Here is a 25,215-nt window from a genome sequence, read left to right on the forward strand (position 1 = left end):
CCCCCACTGAAAAAGTTTGCTGACCCCCGGTCAAGGGCTTCCACTCCTCCTCCTCTTGCCCCCACCTCTCCTGCTCCACTGTCTCCCAGGACCAAGCAAGGATTGAAGAGGGAGGAGCAGAAGCAGGTTACACGCAGATGCAGTCTTCACATGTTGCTTATGCGCAACTTGGGTGAGGAAGATACATAAGCTGAGGTCAGGGGCCAGGCCTCTCTGTCGCTGCAACTGCCTCATCAGCTCACCTTGGAGTAGCTGAGCAATGTAGGACTGATGGACAGGCCTTTTCCCTACTTGTAAGTGTACTTTTGTCAATGAAGAGTTAACTCCTCACTCTGGACATTCCTTGCCTGGCAGGGCCAGGGCACTGGGTGTTTCCACAGGGATGAAGCTCCAACGTATTCTATGGTTCCTGTCTAAATAGAGTATTGTTTATACCAGGCATCCCCAAACTTCGGCCCTCCAGATGTTTTGGACTACAATCCCCATCTTCCCTGACCACTGGTCCTGTTAGCTAGGGATCATGGGAGTTGTAGGCCAAAACATCTGGAGGGCCGCAGTTTGGAGATGCCTGTTTTATACTGTTTTCATTCTTACAACTATGTACTGCATCCTGCATTGTATACATTTTGTAGCAAGGTTTGTAGGTTTTTCTTTAGCTATATAGGGAATGCCTTTAAAATATTCCCCTTGCTACAACCAATAGCCATGGGAGTTTGTGAGGTTAAACATAAAAATATAGGAACCTGACCACTGGGTAAATTTGATGTCTTATTTACAGAATTCCTCCTCTCTGCTTCGGCTCAACCTCACCCTCACAAAAACAAAGTAACAAAGATTGAAGTAAGGGTAGTTACTGGGTTATTTTCATTAGGTAAATAAATACCAAATACTTTGGTAGGCTGAATGCAAATATTCATATCTGATCACATTGGATCTTCAGACATAGATATAGATATAGGCAAGCCTCAATGCTACCAGGTAAAAATTAAATCAGTAGAAAGGTATAATATAGTGCTAACATGCAGATTAACTTAGTTGTTCTTTAAGATAAACTTCTAGTCACTTTTTTTAAAAAAATGGTTATTTTTTTAATCCACCCTGATCACCCTGAGAGCAGGTGGGGGGTAGTTTATGGTTGAGAGTGATGAGAAATAAAAACAGGTTTTGGGGGAAGAAGGTGAGGGAATGGCATCCTGTTATGTATATATCTAATTCAAAATGAACAGGTGAGGAAAGCAAGATGCAGAAAGAGTCAAGAGAGTATGGAACAGATATAGATATACGTAGATATATAGATATAGATATATAACCATGAATAAAAAGTTGGCATTCAACGGACTCCAAGGAGGCTGCATCCTAAGTCACCCCATTACACATCTGAGGTCAAAGCATGACATCAAAAGCCGAAAACTGTATTGCCTGCATTCCATCACAATTTCCAAAGAAAACTTAGACAACTCCTTGATCTTCTACACCCCAGTTTGCTATCCATATATAAACACGTAATCACAATGAAGGTAAACACAGGCGAACACCCAGTATGTGGGCGATAAACATGGCAGCTTAAGAAAACTTGCAACGTTTATAAGACTTGCCCCTTTTAAAAGTATGTTGAAACAGCATTTACTGCTTTAAATGGTGAAGAAGAGCTCCAGGACTTTGGGACCTAATCTCCAACAAAAGTTAGCTTTTTGGTAGCCATGTCAAGGCAAACAAGAGCAGCTGGTTTGGCCAGGAAACAGGGTGGTGGTGAACAATGGGCGATAGCATTTATAGTAAGGACATTTCCCAAGGGTTCAGGCCAAACTAATGTGTTTGAATCTAGTGATAGTCCCAGTGCATACATGTTGTAATTCCGGGAAAGACAAGCTTACTAAAAACAACAACAACATACTCTGCTACAGTTAAAAATAAACACAACTCAAGGATTTCATTCCTTTCACTTGACAGGGCAGAACCTCTTCAAACCCGCCTAATCCCAAAGGTTGCAAAGGGTCCTACTTTCACAAAAGTGAGCCCAGGTTTGGGGGGCCCCTGAGTACAAACAGAAGTGCGAGACTGGAGAATAGCTGCAGCTCAAGGAATGGGAAAAGTTGTGCTGGATGCAATCAGAAGTGGGCACAGAAGTGTCAGAGTTTGTGAGCAAGTTGTGTTTCTCAACCAGCCAGTTTTCTACAAACAGTCCTTAATTTCTTTTCAAGAAAGTAGGATTGCTTAAGCCTCCCTGCTCTCCATCTTTCTGAGACTGCATGCCCATACCCTAGTTTTGTCTGCCCCTGGGACCATGTCTGTCCCACACCTGTCATCTCCTACTGCCAGTTCCTCTAGGGGTCACTTTTGCAAACATATACTCAGAGGCCCTATTCCTGCTATCTTAATCAGCACTCAATGCATAAACATGTAACAAAATATCTGCACACTTTAATCTTAAATTATTGTGCAATACTTGACTTTCCTATACAGAACTAGTATCAATATGTTTTTGAGAAAAACAGACTTGTGTGACATACCTACAAATCTTTTAGGCCAGGGGTAGCTAAACTTTCTTGGTCCAAGACCCACATTCATCCTTGGTCAGATCTCCAGGGTCTGCACACCAGTGGTAACAAACACCACACTTTTCACCACAACCTACACACGGGGCAAACCCACGTACAAGACACAGTGCCCCACCCTTCAGCTGAGCCATGAAGATCTAACTACCCCCTCCCAGATCAAGTGGCCAGTCAGATGATTGGGAAGGGGGCAATTTGCATCCCCATCAAGGTGCCCATTCCAATATCATGTGTACACTATTTTTGTTTCTGCCACTGCCAACAATATGGGGAGGAGGTCTGGGAAACAGGGGAGAAACATTTCCATGGAATGCTGGATCTTACGGATTTGAGATTTGTATGCGAGTACTATAGTTCACCTTAAGCCTCTGGTCCAGACTAAGTAATAAATCACTTTTTGAGGGGTGGGGGTAGTAAAGAGGCTTAAAGCAGTATTAAAGATAGAGCTTGAACTAAAACAGCCATAGGCAAACTCGGTCCTTCAGATGTTTTGGGGTTATAACTCCCATCATCCCTGACCACTGGTCCTGTTAGCTAGGGATGATGGGAGTTGTAGTCCCAAAACATCTGGAGGGCAGAGTTTGCCTATGCCTGAACTAAAAGTACCAGTACAGAGAAAGAAAGGTTCAGATGGATCAGAGATACAGACAAAGGTAACATGAATCAGGCCCAAATCCTAACACTTTGAATAGCAAGAAAAGACGTTTGGGGTAGGCTCCAGCTTTTGAGGGACTAATGATAGCAAACCATTTGGTGAGATGACCCTGCTCACCCACCCCGCCTCCATGAGGTAAGTCACCATAATGGACGGTGACTTCTTCTTCCTCCCCCCTCTACCTGCCATCCAGTGAGTAAGCAGTGCAGCAGTGGTTACTGCTTGCTGCTACCATCATAAGTGGGAGAAGGCAGGCAAGTAAATTGCAGCAGAAAATGCTCCCACTATTGGTGGTGCATGCTAAAGGGTGGATGCAGCCAATTAGTGTTTAATTACATTTTAATGATTGTCTTTTTTCTGTTTTTAGCTCGTTCTATTTTATCTGTGTAAGTCGCTTTGAGTCCCAGACTGTAGAAATGGTGAGACAGAAATTATTATAATTACCATATATTATAATTATAGTATCACTAGAGAGACAGAGACAGGGAGAGGTGGCACTATGGGCAAGTTAGGAGTTAATAAGTAAGCCTCTCACTAAGCACCTTGGGGCACAGTAGCTGCCCAATGAAGATAACCCAAAACCAGCCTGAAAAAGCAGCAAGGGCAATTCTAAAATATGCAACGAAGCACAGAGACTAGGCTAAAGGGTGCTGAGCTGCATTCTTACTAGCAGACAGCAGCCATTTTCAGAAGCAATGTATAATCTTACAGGAGTCTGCTGTGTCCTAATAAGAATGCTGCTCAGCAGCTTTGAAGTCCTGTGCCTGTTTTGCAGTGCCTACTTTATGCAAGTCTGCTCTGAACAGTCCAGTCTTGTTCTAGAGGTTCAGAAGGCCAGCGGTCTAGTCTCACACTGAAAAATGTCTGTGCACATACTAGAATAGTTCCTGTAAACTCCATTAGCCCTCATGTCAGGAAAGGGGAGGGGGAACCCTTCCCTTCACCTCTTAAGGTTTGAGGAAAACAGTATGTTCTCAACAGGCCCATGTTTACAGTAATTGCTTAAGGAACAACTCTCCCACCACCACCCCAGCATTCAGGGGGAGGGAGGAGACAGAGCAAAGGGTAAGGACATCTTCTTCATATGTTGCCAGAGTAGAGACAGGCTTGGGGTGGGAGTGGGTCACGATGGAATAATACTAACTCTCTCAGCTCTCATCACATGTTGCCTGAGCTGGTGGGCATTTATTTTTATACCCTTGTTGTGGAAATATAATACAAGGGCACCATAATCCAGAGAACAAGTCTAAAGATCAAGCTGCCTACACAACTCAAGCCTATAGAATCATAAAGTAGGAAAAATACTAGAGGAATTAACAGCAAACTCTGCCATTATTATTATTATTATTATTATTATTATTATCATTATTTATTTATACCCCGCCCATCTGGCTGGGTTTCCCCCGCCACACTGGGCGGCTTCCAACAAATACCAAAATACTTTAAAATATCACAGATTAAAAACTTCCCTAAACAGGTGTTTTCTAAATGTCAGGTAGTTGTTTTTCTCCTTGACCTCCGATGGGAGGGCGTTCCACAGGGCGGGTGCCACTACCGAGAAGGCCCTCTGCCTGGTTCCCTGTAGCTTTGCTTCTCGCAGTGAACCGCCAGAAGGCCCTCAGCGCTGGATCTCAGTGTCCGGGCTGAACAATGGGGGTGGAGACGCTCCTTCAGGTATATAGGACCGAGGCCATTTAGGGCTTTAAAGGTCAGCACCAACACTTTGAATTGTGCTCGGAAACGTACTGGGAGCCAATGTAGGTCTCTTAGGACCGGTGTTATGTGGTCTTGGTGGCCGCTCCCAGTCACCAGTCTAGCTGCCACATTCTGGATTAATTGCAGTTTCCGGGTCACCTTCAAAGGTAGCCCCACGTAGAGCGCATTGCAGTGGTCCAAGCGGGAGATAACTAGAGCATGCACCACTCTGGTAAGACAGTCAGCGGGCAGGTAGGGTCTCAGCCTGCGTACCAGATGGAGCTGGGAGTCAGCCGCCCTGGACACAGAATTAACCTGTGCCTCCATGGACAGCTGTGAGTCCAAAATGACTCCCAGGCTGCGCACCTGGTCCTTCAAGGGCAGTTATCCCATTCAGGACCAGGGAGTCCCCCACACCCGCCCGCCCCCTGTCCCCCAAAAACAGTACTGTCTTGTCAGGATTCAAGCACTGTTCTTGAATTCTTGCACAGCAGGCATCAAGACTCTGGACTCCTAAATACAGTGGTACCCCTGGTTGCGGACAGGATCTGTTCCAGAGCTCCGATCAGATCCTGAGGTTTTCACAACCAGAGGTGCCTGTTCTGCGCATGCGGCGAAGTCCACAAAAATACTTCAGGGTTTGCTGCGTGCATAACCCGAAGGATACGTATCCAGAGGTAAATGCAACTAGAGGTATCATTGTACAAGCATCCCTCACTCTCACCCAATTCCTAAACCTTGCCAGAAACCAGGGAAATCACAGCTGCCCAATTCTCTTATGGTTACTCAATGTTGCATTTATAGGAAATGACTGAACAAGACTAGCTAGGGCCATGAACAGGAGCAATCTTGCAGGATCATGTCTGATGAAATCAGGTGCAAGGATACCAGACCAGGCAAGAGGGCAGATAATTGAGGAGTCAGCAAGCTTAATGGAAAGTTTCAGGCCGGCAAAATGCAAGTATTTGGGGAGGGGTCATAGACTCTGCTTTGCATGCTGAAGGGTCTCAGGTTAAATCCCTGGCATTTCCACATAGAATGGGAAGAGACCCCCTGCCTGAAACCCCAGAGAGCCACTGCCAGTCAGTGTAGTCAATACTGAGCTAGATGGACCAAGGGCCTAATTCAGTAAGGCCGTTTCCTATGTTCCTATAGTCCCCCACAGGCAAGTTCCAATGAAGTTTTTTGTCCACAATTTACAACATCCACAGCTAATGAGCTGGGGCAACCAAAGCACCCCATTCTAGGACAAAGTTGAAAAACAAGCACTGACAGCCAAGGCCAATAATACAAGACAGCCATGAGAACTCTATATGGCCTTGCAGGGATGAAAGAACAAGTTTGGTATGAAAGCTGTTACAGCTGAAGAGCCACCCCACTCAACAATCTAAAGCACAAGGCTTGGCACCCTGATCCACAAGAACAATGCTGGAGCTCAGATGACAAGGTGGATTATGTTCAAAAAAGCATATGAATGTAATCTACACAATCTCTTTCATCCATAGCTTATGGCTCATTTGGGAATGTAAATTTCCCAAACACATATGCTTAAAAAAATTATTTCAAGATACCCGGTACTTGAAATTAATATGGAATCAAAATACTACATTACTTAGATTAACAAGGATGCTCCAGGATACCAGGTATTTCTACAAAAGTGTATCTCAGCATACTGATCTGGTGTGACATAATATTTAGAACACAAAGAGTGAGCTGGAAGTCCCCAGTTCATTTTCTATACTATGAGCCCTCTAAGCGGCTCCAAATAAGTCACTTTCTTTTCCGTCTAAGCAACCAACTTGTGATATGCTAAATGTTATTATTCTGACTTCTTGATATAAGGATTACTGAGATATTATTGTACACAAAGAACTTGGAAAGATACTTCATACTTTTACAATCCCCCCCCCCTTACCTTTGGGCAGCATTCAGTAAGAAACAAGTTCTTAACTTGAGGCAAGGCTCAGCATGGAGTATCTATAAACTGCTTCTGAGCATGTACAAAGTACCTTTATTTCACTATTTCATAATCAAACCCAACCCAAAACACAGCAAGGAAGAAAGGAAGAGCTTTCCAGAGCAGACAAGTTTTAGGCGAGCTTTAATCCCAGTACTCACATTTTTAGAGCCACTTCTAGGTAACAGCAACAGGCTGTGTGTTTCCACAAAGGTGGAAAGTGAAGACTAATTCTTGTAGCAGCTACTAAAATAAGAAACTAGGCAGAATCCAAAGACAATATCCCATGTAAAACAACACAAACCTTGGACGCAAAGGAGAAGTAGGGGAAAGCTCCATTATAGAGTAACTTGAGAAAAATCCATACTGTGATTACACACCAGAAGACAGACACGAACATTCTTATTTAGTAGATCTGCCCCAGTTTTAAACAAACAGTGGCTATAATACATAAATGAATCCATATCATTTTAAACCTGCTATTCATCAAACAAATGATCCCAAGGTGGGTACATCAAACTAACAACACAACAATTCTAGTAAAAACAACAACACATTATATGGCGGATCAGTACAAAAAAAGTCAGTTACCTAATACATGAAGAATCCACTTTTTAAAAAAGGTAAGCTAGTACAGTACCAAATACCTACCAATGTTGGTGCCAACCATATTTCAAGAGGGAGGGAATTCCAAAGCCAGGGAGCCACCGCTGAAAAGGGTGTATTTTGCTGCCGCAATACCCTGCAGACCACCTGATTCACCCAGCAGCAAAAAAATATTTTAACTTTATTTATTTTTGCTGCCAGGCGAATTGGGTAGTCTGCAGGGTAGCACGGCAGCAAAAGACACATATTTTGCTACTACGGTGCCCAGCAGACCAGCTGACTGCAGCCAGGCAGGTGGAGATGCTAGGAGTCAAGAGGTGGCACCTGGATCTCCATCCAGTTGCAAAAGGCTGGTTGCCAGTCGCAAAATTAGACTGGTGCTTGGCTAATTTTGAATGCTGGCTGCAGCTCCCAAACAACCTCATATAGAGCACATTACATTATTCAAACCTATAGGTTACCAGAGCATGGATCACTGTGGTCAGTCTCTCTTTCTAGGAACAAGCTAGCCAAAAAGGCGCTTCCGGTGATGGAGATGAATCCGAGAGCATCCCACACCATGCACCCAACTCCATCAGAGGAAGCACAACCCTGTCCAGAACAGGCCATCTACCCAATTCCCAGATTTGGAAACACCTTATCCACAGAATCAATCTCCAAGCATTAGAGTGTCTATTCTACCCACTCAATAAACTTTGAGAATCAAATTGCTGTGGATGGATAGCAAGGCTCCTAGGAGCATGTCTTGTGCCTGTGAATCTTTTAAAATGCCACAGTATTTCTACGTAGATGGCAGAAGATGGGAAAAATTCCCCACTAATGCAACACTACTCAAAGGCAGACAGCATGCCTTCCATATTACCTCTATTAACACAAAAAGCCCCTTAACATCTCAAAATCCCCTGCAAGTGCTTCAGGTCACTCAGCAAAGAAAAACAAAGCCAAAATATCGCTCTGAGGTTAAGATTACACATCACATCACAAGCAAGCAGTCTTGGGTAAGTGCATGAATATGCATACAGTACAGCTGTGGGGGGAGTTCTTAGGAGAATTATTATTGCAGTCATGGAAACTAGACATTGGTCTGGTGGATATGGTAAGCAACTTTTTATCTCAGTGATAAATACACAACTTAGTGATAGAGAAAAGCAGAAGCATCCACTGTACTGACTAGGCCCAAGAAGAAATTATACCTTCCCCAACCCATCCACTGAGAACTGCAAGATTGGTACAGACACCTGCTTTTAAAGGATCACTCACTACTTTTGAATGAAGAATAATTGGAAAAGGAAAAGGAAATATTCTTCTGGTCAGCAGGGAGTGGATCAGACAGCAAAGGGCTAAAGTCCCATCAGAAGAGTTAGGCTTTTGTTGTGTGATTCATTATCCTGTGGACCAAGAACAGAAGAGCTGCAGGAAATGTAGTCCTCACCTCACAAGTTGTCCCATATTATAATTTCAAAAAAAAGAAGTGACGGAAGACCATGCATGTAAGAAAGGTATGCATTTTACATTGGTTGGACATATTTTTAAATTTTATATTGCTTTTATTTATTGGTCCTAATGTTTTTTATGTTCTGACCCACGTTGAGAGTTTGTATGTTTTTAACAGAAATGCATCAATTCCTTTGGTAATCAGAGAGGGCCTGACTGGTGGTTATCACATGGTGAAATGAAGAGTCAGAAGCTGTTTATTACCAGTTCATATGTCACATGCTGAATCTTAGCAAACCCAGCTCTCACATCACCTCTAGACAAACAGTTAAAAAAATACCTAATATATCAGCTCAGGGAATACTACATTTGCTTGTCTGGGCAGGGAGTGGCTGTGCAGCTGCTGCAGGAGGAGGTGTATCCCCATAGCAAGCAGTTTGTGGCATTTGCATGTGTGGGGGTGCGGGAGGTAAAATGTTTTGAGGGTTGCAGCAATGCTTACCTCCCACATAAACTGGTATTTGGATTAGCCAAATTCTTCCCAGCAGTGGATCCAGTCTAAGCTAGCTAGGGTTCCTAGCAGGCTCATTGCATCCAGTGAGCAAAGAACATATGCTGAGAAATGGGGCTTAAAATAAAAAACAAATTCAGCAACGCATTAGGGAGTTGCATGATATTTTATGAAGCAAAAAAGGAAAGGAAAGCCCTAGACAACACAAAAGTGGTATCATGCTACTCCCACCTGGCCCTCATTTTCATATGCAAAGCATTAATAACCACTTCTGCAGATACAATAAGATAAACCAAAGTCCTACACAGCTCACCTACACATTAAAAAACCTTCACGTTGCTGAAGCCTCTCCTTTCTCAACAAACTCACAAGCCACTGCTATTTCTGCAGTTCCTTCCTTTTCTATAGGGAGTGAGGGACTCCAAAACTCATACCAATTGTTTTGTATTCCCGGTAATATTCACTCTCATAGCCACCCTGTGAGACAGGCAACTATTCCCATTTTACTTGTAGAAAATAGCAAGATATGCCCAATGTTGTACAGTAAATCCATGGTCCAAGTTGCCGTTTCTTCCAGAAACAAGTCTCTAATTACAGGGCTAAGGGCCATAATAGCTGAACCTCATTGCTACCTTCATCACAAGATATATTGCCCTTCTCCCAAAGAGCTCTGATAAACATTTTAGCTTTTCAAAAATCAGTGGCATAGCTCCCAAGTCTCCCACTGAAAAATGCGGATCAGCAGCAGCGCGGCACCGGAAGTTGCTTCTACGCATGTCCAGACATGCGTACAGTAGAAGCGACTTCCGGTGCCGCTCTGCCCGATCTCCGGTGCCCAGGCATGGGCAAAGCGGCACCCGAAATGGAGCCTCCCTCGCAGGTAGGAAATCCGGGGGATTTCCAAGATTTTTTTCTATTCGGGATAACAGCGGGAAACGGATTAAAACCCGGGGGTTTCCCGCGAAAAACGGGAGACTTGGCAGCAATGATCAGTGGGCAGGTTAAGAGATCAGTTGAACATAGTTTCCCATACCCATTGCTCACAACTTTGGACAATGCACAAAACTGTTCATGGGCAACCCTTTCTTCTGTCCGTCATCCTCCATAGCATTCACAATTGACCTTGCAATAATCACTACTGATATAACACTTCAGTGTTTTAGGCATTAGGCCAGAACCTGATCGTTTAGGAAGGCCTTCAGCTGAAAAACTTCTTTCATTGTTATAAATATATTAAGGTTGTTTTCCTTTCTCTTTGTTAAGCAGTCACAACTGCTTAGCACTATAACAAACAGCTCAGAAAATTCCATCCACGTTGCATCTAGCAAGTGCTTAAACACAAACTAGAGCCAAACCTCCCTTCACAAAACCTTTCCTGAAGCATATTATCTTCACTTGAGCTGCTCCTCTACGGACATAACACCTGTCCACCTATATCCAATAAAGCCTGTATTGTCCATTCAAAGCAAACCCTAAGCCTGCTTCTAATCTGTGCATCACCCAGTGAATCACTAGCACTAAAACTACTGGTATATCTCATAATGAGAAAATAATAAATATGTAGCCTTTATATGGCAGTTTGAGTTAGTGGGATTGTGCATATATACAACTCTACATGTCTATCAAACCCTTCAGCTTTCTGTCCTCCTTTTGTGTTCAGGGACTTCCCATTTAGGAGCGGAAAACTGCCGCTGGGCACCATCAAAGCTTGTATCATTTCCCTCATATCCACACTGTATTGCAGCCTGTGCCTGAATTTAAGTTCTCTGCACAACTTAAAAAAAAGGAGAGGAACTCACTGCCTCATTGCAAGCAAGGTGACTATGTCCCTATCCACACCATGAACCTGAAGTTTTGTGCATGCTCAGTATCTGCACATCAGTAGTGAAAGCACATAATTGGTATAACATCGCAATTAATAAAATGAGCCATGAATTGGAAAGCGCACAATTCAAATACAGTATAGTCTCAGCTCTCAATTCACTAAGGCAAATCATACTTTACTCAGTCCACAACTGACAATAGGGAATAGGAAAATGGCTTGGTGGCTTGCATTGCTGTAGCATTATGAACATGAAGTGTTCTGAGTACTTAAGTGCAGAATGAAATATTATATACTTCTAATAAACCCATGACAAGTCCATTCCATCCCCAGATCACACATGATCAGCACAAAAAGATAGGAAGCAAAATGAATGAACCCTAAAAGCTGCTCCAAAATAGGAGCGTCTCTGTACTGCACACTTTCTATCCCTGTCCTACACACACACCTTGATCAAAGTCAGAATCAATGCCATGAGACCAACACAAAACTTGTTCACCCTTTGGGAGCCTCATGAGTTTATAAGAGTGAACAAGTACCTGTATTGTGTTGGTCTTCAGATTCATGGTTGAAGAGCCTACTGATTGTCCTTGTCCACAAAAAACCCTAGTCTTATATTTGTGTTTTTTACATTGTAACCCTAGCAATAGAAAGTACACGTGTGCATACACACACAAAGGAAAGTACCAGCAACCCTCACTCTTCCCTTACAAATTCCTTTCACATTTCAGCAAGTCACTATTTACAGAACTTTTTAAATATACAAAAAATGCTATTCAACTTTTCAACGCAGTATTCTCATTTTTTTAATTACAATAATGGATAGTTAAAATGGATGTTTTAAAGATAGCATAGTCTTAAAATATGAGAAATTCTAGAACTACAACCATCTTCTTCCTCATTCCTGTAACAATAATCCAGAACACAAAAGATGTATTTAAGGATGCAAACTAGTATCCCCTGCTTTACCAGAACAAAACAAAAAACCTTCAGTTCTTTAGCTTCAATCTCCCGTTCCAAGCACCCCACATGCACATCCACACACACACTCCAATCTGAGTGGGTCATTCTCCATTTCTGTTATCTATTTCTTCTGTAGGGGAAGCCCCGCAAACTGAGAGATTTCACTTTTGGTTTCCAAGGATAAGATCTCAGAAACCTTTAGCCTATTTTTGCCGATTGTAGGGATGAGAAAACATGACAAGAGCGGAAGGCAGCCACAACAGCTGTTTCAGCAACTCCCAGGCTGGCCACTAGCTCTAGTAATACTATACATTTTCAACACAAAGTATCAGGGATTAAGGGTGGTCTGGAAGAGATTCTCCATGACCATTCTACCCTGTGTTTGAGAGGGATTTGAGCACCCAAGTAAACAAGTCGGCTATTTAAATTCATCACTAAGCAATGCACAATACAAACAGGTCAAACCAGAACAGGCATTCATGAAGAAAACCTTATGAGACAACAAGGGGCGGGAAAAGGAAGGCAATAGGACTAGGCAGTCATTGTACGCTGGAATTAGAAACTAGGATGGAGCAGGAGACCTGCTTTACCCATTGCTCCCCTGAAAAGCAAGTAGAAAAATCTCCTGGAAGTACTCCAGAGCTGAGTAAATCACTATCCATTTGATACGTGCAGTGAGACTATTACCTAATGCTGCAAAATAAGCAGGTGGTGTTATTGAGAGAGATGCCTCCTGAAAGCTCCAACAAAAGAACTGCTCTAATTTCAAACCAACAAACATCTTACCAAAAAGGGAAATTTCCCAATATCCACCCAAATCACTGAAATATTAAGCTACTGACAATAATTAGCACTTTTATAGCTGCAAGTCACAAATAAATCCTCAAATAGTTCTCTTTTCCCCACCACATCAGTACACAGATTGTGCCTGAGGGTAACAACCTACCTCTTTGGTTAGATCACCATTCATTGGAGGAGCCACGGCACCTAGGTCTTCCAATTCTTCACCAAATCCTTGTTCAGCTCCATTTTCCCTCACTTCATTGTCTGGAACAGTTCCATCTTGCAAGCCACTGCCATTCTCAAGGGCAATGCCTGTATTGGGTTGGGCACCAGAGACAGAACCTTCAGAATCTCGGTGTACCAACCAGGCACTGACTTCTGTGGTGGGCACCTGGAACCTGTCCAGGGCCCTCACCTGGTTAAGAAGCCGTCGAGCTGTGAAATAATAGTCCAGGTCTACACTTTTTGGATGGATGACATAGCCATCTAAAGTGTTCCGCAGGTTGTGGAACTGTGTCTGGGTGTAAGCAGAACTCTGGCCCAAAAAGATCTCTCGCAGAGGGGGAAGATGTGAGTTCAGGTAAGTATCTACATCCACCCTCACACCTATTAAGCTGAGGAGAATGGTGAACTGGATGAGTCCTTCAGTGAAATATTTCTTCAGAGAAAGCATTTCTGGAAAAGGAAAAGCAAATGCATGTAGCAGAAAATGTACTAAAACTCACACTATCAAGCTAACTCTCCACAGTTATTTAAAGAATGAAAAAATCAAATTTAAAAAAAATGTTCAAACCCCATTTAAAAAATAAAACCTAAAAGCAATCATTACCACCAAGAGAGTTGTTAAAGTTCTAAAGATCTCCCGAAGAGAGAAAGCTGTCTCCCAGCAAGAGGATTCCTATTTCTGCTGCTCTCTGCCTATCCAGAGACAAAAACTGTTTTGTAACTAAGCCAAGGTAGTTGCATATAAACCCACGTGACTTACTGTCTCAAAGAGTCCACATGCAGCAACTTCCTTGAGTCTTAATTTCCCACACCGACTACAAGATGGGACAAGTCCTCTGGAACAGCTGCAACTTCGCTCTTTCCTCCTCCTCCTCCTTCCTCTAGTCCAAGATTCCAGAGCAGGAAAATGTTCAAAGACTCTTCTGCTGCTTGCTTTGGGTTTCGTCAGAAACTGAAACACAGCCAAAACATGAAGGTGATAAAACACTAGAGACACCACCCTTTGGACACTGTTCAACACTGAAACACTTCATTACCTATGGGCCACAAAGAAAAAAGTGTGCACAGAGTCTATGTAATTCACCAAGTAGTATATCTTGACACACCAAAGTTATATTTAGGTCAATACTGTCCTGGTTTGCTTATCCTCCTCCATTCTATAGCAACATCATCTTTTACTTCTCTCCACTCCCCTTTGACTCATCAGCAAGACACAACAAAGAACCAACTGATAATAACCTTGCAAATAAAGCTAGTGCCCCACTTGCTTTTCACCCACCCTTTATCCTCTATCCCAGCTGTTTACAGCCAATGATTTTGAAACAAAATAAAAATAAAATAGAAAAATTCCTTCCAGTAGCACCTTAGAGACCAACTACGCTAAGTTTGTCATTGGTATGAGCTTTCCTGTGCATGCAAACTTCTTCAGATACACTGATTTTGAAGTATGCTGATTATGCTTTTATTCAGTATGAGTTTCTGGTCAATTTACATTAAGTATAAGTGTGAAGCCTGGCTTTCAGGTTTTAGAAGGGTGTTATTCATCAATGTGGGGACGTGGGTGGCGCGGTGGTCTAAACCACAGAGCCTAGGGCTTGCCGATCAGAAGGTCAGCGATTCGAATCCCTGTGATGGGATGAGCTCCCATTGTTCGGTCCCAGGTCCTGCCCAAAGCACGTCAAAGTGTAAGTAGATAAATAGGCCCCGCTCCAGCGGGAAGGTAAATGGCGTTTCCGTGCGCTCCTCTGGTTCGCCAGAAGCAGCTTAGTCATGCTGGCCACATGACCTGGAAGCTGTCTGCAGACAAATGCCAGCTCCCTCAGCCTATAGAGCGAGGTGAGCACGCAACCCCGGAGTTGTCCGTGACTGGACCTAACGGTCAGGGGTACCTTTACCTTTTACCTATTCATCAACGTACATCTCTGCAGCTACTTCTACTTCACACACAGGGCTTGCTGGCACTTCAGAACAAAACCCACATTTATCCAACAAATGCAGGACCAAGAATACTATTAAGCTCCTGCTTAACATGTTCACTTCCCCCTACTTTTGTCCCTGCTCCAGAAACGGCCAAATCCTATTATTTCCATTCCAGTCACAGATACCTACCATATATATTTGTGATACTGTGGGAAAGCCAAATGACCTCACTAGCCACCCCCACCAGCTTCTTCCATTCTTTTCCATGGTGCCTTCCACCACTTTGGAATATTCATATTTCCTCAATTATTAGCTACAGAACTCTGAATTACTGTATATACACATCAGTTTGAAAGAATCTTCCAACATTTCCCCACAAAGTTTATAACATCATAATGCTTACAGAATACACATGCAGGGAGTGTTTAACTATTAGGGGTCATTTAACATCCTGAGCTTATGTATGAAAAATCTAACCACTCCCTGTGACCCTTAATCTAACTTGCAGCCCCTCTGGTGGTTATAAGGAACCATGGAAACTGTACAGAGAAGGATGGACAGGAAGTAATGAGCCACAGTTCCTAAGAGTTTAATTCAAAAGGGAAAGGCTAGAGCACATGCTTTGCACACAAAAGGTCTAGGTTCAAATCCTGGTGTCTCCTGATAGGGCTAGGAAAGCATCCTATCTGAAACCTGGAGAGCTGCTGCCATCAGTTTGATAATACTGAGCTAAATGGACCAATGGTTTGACTTAGTATAACGCAGCAGCCCCCAAAGCGTGCGCGCGCACACACACTCACACCATGGGAATAGCCGGAGGGGTGCAGGTAAATAAATAAAAATACTTAATATGAGTTGCAGATAGCTTAGTTCTGCCCCCCAAAACACAAAAGTCCTACCCCCTCAACATAAATCCTGGCTACGCCCATGACTCACATGCAAGTTCAGTCATACCTCGGGTTGTATCCGCTGCGGGTGGCGTTTTTCCGGGTTGTGAACGCAGTGGACCCGGAAGTGTTTACTTCCAGGTTCCGCCGTGCATGCATGTGCAGAAGCACTCTGTCGCGCTTTCGCGCATGCATGAAAGCGCCACTCAGGTTGCAGACTTTTCGGGGTGAGAATGGCACCCAGGAACAGATCGGGTCTGCAACCCAAGGTACCACTATTCTTAGTTAGCAAACTCCCAAGGACATGAGGGTGCATGTACAGTATAGCATTAAATTACTATTAAGAACCCACTTTTGACAGTTGTTAAGCCACATGAGAATAGGGAAGGCTTAGCATGCCCATCACAAAATTGCTGGAGAGAGAAAATGTGTTTGCACATCATAACATATCCATAACATATCTTTGTTTTTTTTAAAAAAAAATAAGAATTATACATAAGCCTTAAGTAGAAAGATGATAGCTTGCAAGCCTTCCTGTAGCATTTCAACACTTTTGCCTCACTTAACCTGTAACATTTGTTGTAACCCACTCTTAATCTTTGTTCCATCAGTTGTCACCACCAGCAATAAGATAGGGGGGCGGGGCGGGACAAGAACTTTCAAAATCCATACCTTGATTTACTAAGTGCAATCATGTACTCATCCTAATCTTTGTTCTGGTGTACTATCACATTTCAGTGTCCCTCTCTTTTCCTTTCCATCAGAGACATGTGATTTCAAAGTTGTTGTTGTTGTTGTTGTTTAAAAAAACCTAGGAGAGCCAGAATTCCCCAACACATGTTCTCCAGCATGCTTGCCCCCTCTTTAATCCTAAAATCTGTCACTATGGCTTTCTGGGCTCACATTTCAGTCTCATTTTAAACCTTCTCAAAATGCATCCAGATAACATGGGAGACAGCCTGGAGAATTCCCCCTAGGCCAGTCACTACCATAAAATCCTTTTTCAGACAACCAGAGAGCCTGTACTTATTTATACAGCACCACAAGGATGCACATCTCTAACAGTTCTGAGCTTTCAAAAAAATTAAATTCCATTATGAAATCCACAGCCCCAACCAACCCCAACCCCAACCCTCAGCTCTTTAAACCGTTTTCTCAACTGAGAATGTAATTTTCTCCTCACATTATACTAGAACAATTCCGTCTAGTTTTTCTATTTAGACTTACTTGCAAGCTTTTGAAATATTTCCTACTTGTAAGGTAATATATATATATATGAATATATTTAAAAATATTATTTAAACTGTAAATGACTAGGTTAATATTTAAAAATCTTAATAAAGGCAGGTTAGTCCTACAGCTACCCTCTAGACAGAATCAGTGTCATGTACATTGAGTTAAATGAGCCTTCTGTACATAAAAAGCCAATTTGACAATTTCTCAAATATGAGTATTTACACTGTATCTCCCAAATGCATATACTGTACATGCATTTTCACCTGAAGAAAATAGATCTAGTCTAGTCTGCCTACAAACTATGAAGCCTTGCTTTGACATATCATTCATGTGTGTTTTATTTTTCCTTGTAGCCTACAGTATTTATGAGGGTGGGATGGGCAAAGGCAGGATGAAACAGATAACAACATTGGGAATAAGAGAAGACAAACTGTCCAGTCTGCATGTTCCAATATCCTCATACTAAGGTTCCAATTCTATACCCTCTTTCTAGGAGTAAGCCTCACTGAGCTCCATGGGACTTCTGAGAAGAAATGCTTATTAACCTCCAAACAATCATGCATCCTGATTATGACATGCCCCATACGGGAATATTTTAAAGACATTTGTTGTACTGGTAAGAAAGGAGAGCATACAAAATGTATATACTGTACAACATGACAAAGAGATGTAAAGCCTAGTTGAAAGAATTAAACAGTGTAAATAACATAGTTTATTGGTGTCTTACACCATAGTTTTAGAAATAACTTGTAGAATCAATGGGAAACAATTTAAAATCAGTATTTTAAATTTGTCTTTTATTCTTCCTGATTTAAATCAATCTACTCTACTTGGTAGGGACGTGGGTGACGCTGTGGCTTAAACCACAGAGCCTAGGGCTTGCCGATCAGAAGGTTGGCTGTTTGAATCCCCGCGACAGGGTGAGCTCCCGTTGCTCGGTCCCAGCTCCTGCCAACCTAGCAGTTCAAAAGCAAGTCAAAGTGCAAGTAGATAAATAGATACTGCTACAGCGGGAAGGTAAATGGCATTTCCGTGTGCTGCTCTGGTTCGCCAGAAGCAGTTTTGTCATGCTGGCCACATGACCTGGAAGCTGTATGCCGGCTCCCTCGGCCAATAAAGCGAGATGAGCACCGCAACCCCAGAGTTGGTCACGACTGGACCTAATGGTCAGGGGTCCCTTTACATTTACCTTTATACTTTTCTTCAGAACGACAGCAAACAGCCCTTATAATTCACAGGCTCTTTCATTTTTTAAAATTTGCATACCACCTCTCTACCCTACTGTACCGAATGTGGTTTACAACCCAAACCTACAACGAAAGTCACACTGCCATCCTATGCCCACACCAAGAATCCCTTCATCCGCTGCCGAACTACTCCCCCCCCCCGAATTTTGGAGTAACCCCTCCCACATCCACCTGCACCATCCTTTCTGAAGTCCCTGCTTCAGGTTGCTTCATTTCCCAACAAAACTGGGGAAACCAGAAAAGGGAGATTCCCCAGCCCTCACTTCTCCAGGCCAACTTTTAACGTTTAACAACCCCTCCATACAGCCCCAGCAAACCAACCCCTTTCCTTTCCTCCTCTAGCCCACGTGGTGTCCTTTAGCTCTCAAATCCCCCGATACACCCTACTCAAACCTTTCCCCCCCCACTCCACAGCTTCCAGGCCCTTCCCCCACACTTCCATCAGCCCACCAGCCGCCGCTTGCAAGGGGTGGCCTCAGTTTGCCCCCTACCCTTCCGCAGCCTCCCTTGACAAGCGCACCACACGCGGCTCCTTTCTCCTCAGCTTTCTGCTGCTCTCGGTCTTCCCCGCCGCCTTCTTGTACTCTCGCCGCTGCTCGCCCAGCCCACGTTTCTCCTACCCGCTTCCCTCCCACCTGGCCTATTCACGGCCAGCGTTTCTTTAGCCCCCTCCCATAAATTCGCTCTCCACCAGCGGCCCAGTTCTCTACTGCGGACCCGTCTTGCCCCCTCCCCTTTGCTCTTTCTGTTTCTCCCCCCCCCCCACACCTCCGCTTTATGCTTCCCCCCTTTTAGTGGTACCCTTTTAGTCTCCCCTCCTGCTTTGTTTAACTCCACCCCCTTCCCCTCATATAGCCCTATCCTCCTCCCCACCCCACTTCGTTTCATACCTTCTCTTCCCCAGCTCCCGTTGTTTCAGCACCCGCCGCTGCCTTCGGGCGGGCCTTGCCCCGGAGCCGGTCCCGAGCTCCAAACAGCAGCACCCGTCTACCACCACTCTTCTCCCCGCCCGCCGCGCTGCCTCGTCCAATCCTCCTCTAAGACGGCAGCGAGCGACAGCTTGTTTGTCCAATCAGAAGACAAGCAGCGCCTCCCAGCTCCAAACCTCACAGCGAGTGACATCATAACGGCCAATCGGAGCGCGCTCAGGGGGAAAAAAACGGTAGATGAGGATGGCATTTAAAAAAAAAAAAACCTGATAAGGGGAAAGGCCCAATCGTTATAGTAGTGGGCCGGCCGGACTGAGCTGACTGACATCACAAATTCGCCAATCCGTTAAACGCTCGCGTGGTTCCCCCGCGCCATGTGGTTTGAGCGACGGAGGTAGCAACCAACCGCCGATCGAATAGCTACTACGGTTGTTCCCATTGTCTTTGGACAGTGTTGCCATCCGCAACGGGTCCTTAGCCCTCCCCCCTCAATACGTAATCTCCGTACATTCATAGCGGCCTGGATCTCACTTTATGAGGGAGCGACATCTTAGGTAGGTTGCCACGGGCAACCAAGGACGAAACCTCAGAGGCGGGGTGGGTGGGGACGACCTGTGGGATGTGAAACACAAGAGCAGTCAAGTACAACATCCCTAGAGTGGACATAGAAGGGGATGTCCCTAAAAGAGTTGGGCTGGCAGCCATTTCTCTCTTTTACTCCGGACTTCAAGCAAGTAACATCTGCTTAGTCAAAGATGCTCTCTTGGCTACCAGCCAAGAGAGAACAAAAGAACTATCTCCTTATGAGATAGATTCCAGGTGTATGTAACTTTTTCTAAGCAAAATCAGTCTGCCTTCTGGGATGTTATATGTGAACAGGATGATGTGTGAGTAAACTCTTTTTATATTCTTATAGAAGACTGTGTTGTGTCTTGTCTTTTAGGAAGGAATAAGGGGGGAATACCAGGACATTATTATTATAGAGATTTTAGTGAACCTGAGCAACGCATCTGCGTGAGTTTTAAAGGGGGAATGTTAACTCTGCTAAGTTGTGGAACTTGTTAACACAAGTTGGAATAGGATATAATCAAACAATATAGCCTCTCCTGCATCCCTAAACATTCCCACAAAGGGTTAGTGACCCCAGCATTACATCTTTTTGTGTATTTTTGAAGGATTGCGTTGGATTGTGGTTTTGAGTTGAGTGGTATTTTTCTGAGAGTACTTCCTGGTGAGCACATGGTGCTTTGTTCCATTGTGGGGGATTAGGCCACCCCTCCTCTCCCTCAGAGTTCACAGTGACCCAAGGCAGTGAATATTTGTTTTGTTTTTTGAGATTTTGTTTTTAGAATTTTGACACATTTTGAATTTTGAATATTTTTCAAATTTTTGAAGTCTATTTTTTTTAAAAAATACTCATTTTATAATAATAACACACATCAAACAAAGAAAACATTACACAACAATACAATGAGAAAAATACCACATAGAAACAAAAAGAAAAAATACAAAAATTTCACACTTATAAATCTAATTTCTTTAGCATTTTAAGGTGACTTCCTCAAGTCCCCCCTATCTGAGCTTCATTATATATAAACTTTAGCAATTTTTAAATCATAATTTCAACCACATTATTTTTCTTATCCGACATAATTTTCTCTCATTAACTACTTACATTTCATTACTATATAAATTCTTAAATACTAACCACTATTTTTACACCTACAGCCTATAACAACTTCCAAATAAATTTTGAATTTCTTCCAATCTTCTTCCACAGACTCTTCTCCCTGATTACGTAGTCTCCCCATCAGTTCGGCTAGTTCCATAAAGTCCATCATCTTCATTTGCCAATCTTCCACTGTTGGTAATTCTTGTGTCTTCCAGTTCTTGGCTATCAGTATTCTCGCTGCTGTTGTGGCAACAATTTGTTCTTTTTAATTCTAAGATGGCTAGTGTAGTTTTTGATGGTGATGCAGGGCAAGGAATGCCTATGCTGAATGAACACAATTTTATTCCATGGAAGAAACGTTTGATAGCATTTTTAGATGCAAAGCATGTTTTGGATGCTATAGAAAATCCTAAGCCTACTGGCTCAAGTGAAGAGGACTTTGCAAAGATTAAGTTATGGGAGCTACAAAATAATAATGCCAAGACTATTATTTTTAGTCTACTTCGTGATGAGCATCTATCATTAATAAATAGTAAAGATGATGCATCTCAAATCTTAAATGATATTGAACGCATGTATAGAGAATATTCCAAGAACAACTACAGAACCTGGATATGTCAATTAACCAGACTGAGAATGAATTCTAAAGAAGAATTCATACAGCACATCCTCAAGTTTACTGAGATTGTTGAAAAAATTGACTTTACTCCTAGGCCTTTGGATGAAGAGACAAAGATAGCAGTTTTGCTAGCATCTTTAGGACCGCAATTCAAGACATTTGTAAGCATAATGCGACATAGAGAATGTCTAACTTTTAAAGACCTGATCAGTCATTTAAGAGAGGAATGCAGAGGGAGATCTGAGTCTCCAGTAAGAACTGCTAGAAGCAAGAACAGTAATTATGCGTCCAAACAATTTGTAAAGTCAAGAGAGGTGCCCAAGAAAGTGGTTTGCTTCAATTGCAGAAAGGAAGGACATATAGCAAAGAACTGCAAAGCTCCCAAAACAAGGAATTCCCACCCCTTTCAGCCAAAAGGGGAAAAGAAGGGGAAATTTGAACGTACCTTGTGAAAATAAACATAAGTGGATTTTATATTCTGGAGCATCTTCACATTTCTGTTTTGAAAAGGACTATTTTAATGAGATAAATTATGATGAAGGATCTGAAATTGAGATTGCAGATGGCAACATTGTTAAAGCAGAAGGTGCAGGTTCTATGGACTTGAAATTCAATGTAAACGGAGAATCTTTTAAGACTAAAGTGTCTATAGAGTTCTTTATGTACCACAATTGAGCTCCAATTTACTCAGCGTGTCCACTTTGGACAGAAAAGGTTTCCAGATTACTTTTGAAAATGGAGAATGCAATGTAACTAAAGATGGTGAAGTGTTTGTTCAAGCCAAGCTAATAAATGGTGTATATGAGATTGCTCTTTCAGAGAACCAGTCTGCAAAAGTAGCACACTGCAGCCAGAAGGATGAAGCTGATCTGAGCCTGTGGCGCAAGAGGCTTGGACACAGGGACATCAACGTTATTCTGGATCTACAGAGAAGAGATCTTGTAAGAGGTTTGCAGGTAACAGAGAGCAAGAGAGCTCCAGCAAAGTGTGTAAGTTGTGTTACTGAAAAGGCTGTAAAACCTTTTCCACGTTGCACAGAACAGAGAAGCACCAGAGTGCTTGACATTGTACACACTGACTTATGTGGATCCTTGAATGTTCCATCGTCTGGAGGCAAAGGATACAGAGTAATGGACTTACAAACTTGTAATACAAGTGCACACCATGCAATTTATTTTGATGAACATAGCAAAGTTGACATTAAGAAAAGTGTTATCGGCTGTTCCAGAGAGTCAGAAAGGATTTGAGAGTTTGCATACTTCCCTTTTGAAACCCCACAAAGTACTAATCTGCCCTCTAGTGTCACAGCCCCCCCTACAGGCAGCGCAGCAGAGGACCAGACCCCTGGCGGCACCAGAGACGAAGAGGAGGGCTCAGATGGGGACCTGCCGGTGTTGGAGGAGGATGAGGAAGCTGATGCAGTCACAGAACCAGAGGTCAGACGCTCATCCAGAACCAACAGAGGTGTCCCACCATTATGGCTGTCCTACTTCGCAGGGTCGACGTTTCCACAGGAACCTTCCACGTGGGAAGAGATACAGGAGATGCCAGCTGCTGAAGCCAGTCTCTGGAGGAAGGCCGCGCAGGAGGAGATGGATGCACTGCATCAAAACAAGACCTGGACACTTAAAGAGCTACCTCCCAGTAAGAAGGCCGTTGGCAGCAAGTGGGTTTTCAAGGTTAAGAAGGGGTCAGGAGGAGAAGTGCAACACTACAAAGCTAGACTAGTAGCACAAGGATTTTCACAACGTTTTGGTGAAGACTGTGATGAGGTTTTTGCACCAACCGTGAAGTACAGCAGCGTAAGAATGTTTTTGAGCATTGCAGCCTCCAACAAATTACAAGCACATTGACATTGCTACTGCTTTTCTTCATGGGCAGATTTCTGAGAAAATTTACATGAAACAGCCCAAAGGTTTTGTAAAACCAGAAGAGGCACATTTAGTGTGCAAGCTGCAAAAGGGACTTTATGGACTTAAGCAGGCTGCTAGAGCCTGGAATCAGAAGTTGCATAAAATGTTGATGCAACTTGGATGCAAGCAAAGCAGTGCTGACAAATGCTTGTACAGTAAGTCAAATAGTGGACAATTTTCATATATCCTAGCATTTGTTGATGGCTTGATTATTGCTACAGCAAGTGAAAGAGACTACGCACAGATAGTAGAACACCTTAGCAAAGTGGTGGAGGTCAAGGAACTAGGAGATGTCCAGTATTACCCTGGGATTCAAGTGGAAGGAGAAGAAGACGGCTCATTTCTTCTCGGGCAGAGGCAAAAGATCCACGAACTGATTGAATGTATGCAGATGCAAGATGCGCACCCAGTTGCTACACCTATGGCCACAGACTTCTTGAAGAATCAGCAGGATTTGAAGCCGTTGCCAGATAACAGTGAATACAGGTCGGCGATTGGTAAACTTTTGTATTTAGTTACCACATGTAGACCTGACTTAGCAAATGCTGTGGGGATTCTTAGCAGAAAGGTGAATTCTCCCACTGAGCATGATTGGGCAGGTGTAAAAAGGGTGGTGCGGTATTTGAAGGGTACAATGAAGTATAAATTAAGGTTACCAGCTGTCAGAAACCCTAAGTTGGTTGGGTACACTGATGCAGATTGGGCTGGGGACAATGCTGATTATAAATCAACAAGTGGTCATGTTTTTATGTTTGGGGGTGGACCTGTTGTATGGGGTAGTTATAAATAGAGCTGTGTAGCATTGTCTTCCACAGAATCAGAATATGTTGCAGCAACAGAAGCATGCAGAGAGGTTGCCTGGCTCGATCAACTCATCAAGGACTTTGGGTTGGTAAGAAAGGGACCTGTCAGCTTAATTGAGGTCAATCAGAGTTGCCTGAAGCTGACGCAAAGTGAGAAGTTCCAAGCGAGAACAAAACATATAGGCGTAAAGTACCATTATATACGCGAGATGATCCAGGATGGACTTGTGGAACTGTCTTACTGCAGCACCGAAGAGATGGCTGCTGACATCCTGACAACGCCCCTGCCAAGAGAGAGTTTCCAGAACCTACGTGTCAAGCTGGGACTTTGGGTGGTTAAATAAAGTTGTTTATGTTTTTGTGCAGGCATCCCCAAACTTCAGCCCTCCAGATGTTTTGGACTACAATTCCCATCTTTCCCGACCACTGGTCCTGTTAGCTAGGGATCATGGGAGTTGTAGGCCAAAACATATGGAGGGCCGCAGTTTGGGGATGCCTGTTTTTGTGCATGTTGTATTGCCTGAAAAGGGGTATGTGGGATGCGAAACACAAGACCAATCAATTACAACATGCCTAGAGCGGACATAGAAGGGGATGTCTGGGCCAGTCAGATGTATGGGCTATGTATTACAGGTGTATGTAACTTTTTCTAAGCAGTCTGCCTTCTGGGATCTTCTATGTGAACAGAATGATGTGTGAGTAAACTCTTTTTATACTCTTATAGAAGACTCTGTTGTGTCTTATCTTTTAGGAGGGAATACGCGGGTGGCGTTGTGATCTAAA

General features: G+C 43.3%; 1 protein-coding gene and 1 long non-coding RNA gene across 9 annotated transcripts in view; one reads left to right on the forward strand and one right to left on the reverse strand.

Annotated features, from left to right (window-relative positions):
* Positions 1-19,511, reverse strand: part of NFE2L1 (NFE2 like bZIP transcription factor 1) — a 31,628-nt gene extending 12,117 nt beyond the window's left edge. For 4 of the 8 annotated variants that reach the window (XM_035134332.2, XM_035134331.2, XM_035134330.2 and 1 more), the window contains exons 1-3: positions 19,387-19,511; positions 13,967-14,158; positions 13,145-13,656 (exon numbers count right to left, since the gene is read on the reverse strand). In XM_035134332.2, coding sequence (XP_034990223.2) covers positions 13,145-13,654 — 510 coding nt within the window. In that variant the 5' untranslated portion in view covers positions 13,655-13,656; positions 13,967-14,158; positions 19,387-19,511. The other 4 variants (XM_035134325.2, XM_035134327.2, XM_035134328.2 and 1 more) reach the window with 4 other exon arrangements.
* Positions 19,512-19,996: 485 nt separating this feature from the next.
* Positions 19,997-25,158, forward strand: LOC132593033 (uncharacterized). Its single transcript, XR_009558454.1, has 2 exons — positions 19,997-20,312; positions 21,206-25,158. It is a non-coding gene; the product is annotated as an uncharacterized LOC132593033 (long non-coding RNA).
* The last annotated feature ends 57 nt before the right edge of the window (positions 25,159-25,215 follow it).

The sequence above is a fragment of the Zootoca vivipara genome, chromosome 13 (assembly GCF_963506605.1).
Source record: "Zootoca vivipara chromosome 13, rZooViv1.1, whole genome shotgun sequence".
Classification (NCBI taxonomy): Eukaryota; Metazoa; Chordata; class Lepidosauria; order Squamata; family Lacertidae; genus Zootoca; species Zootoca vivipara.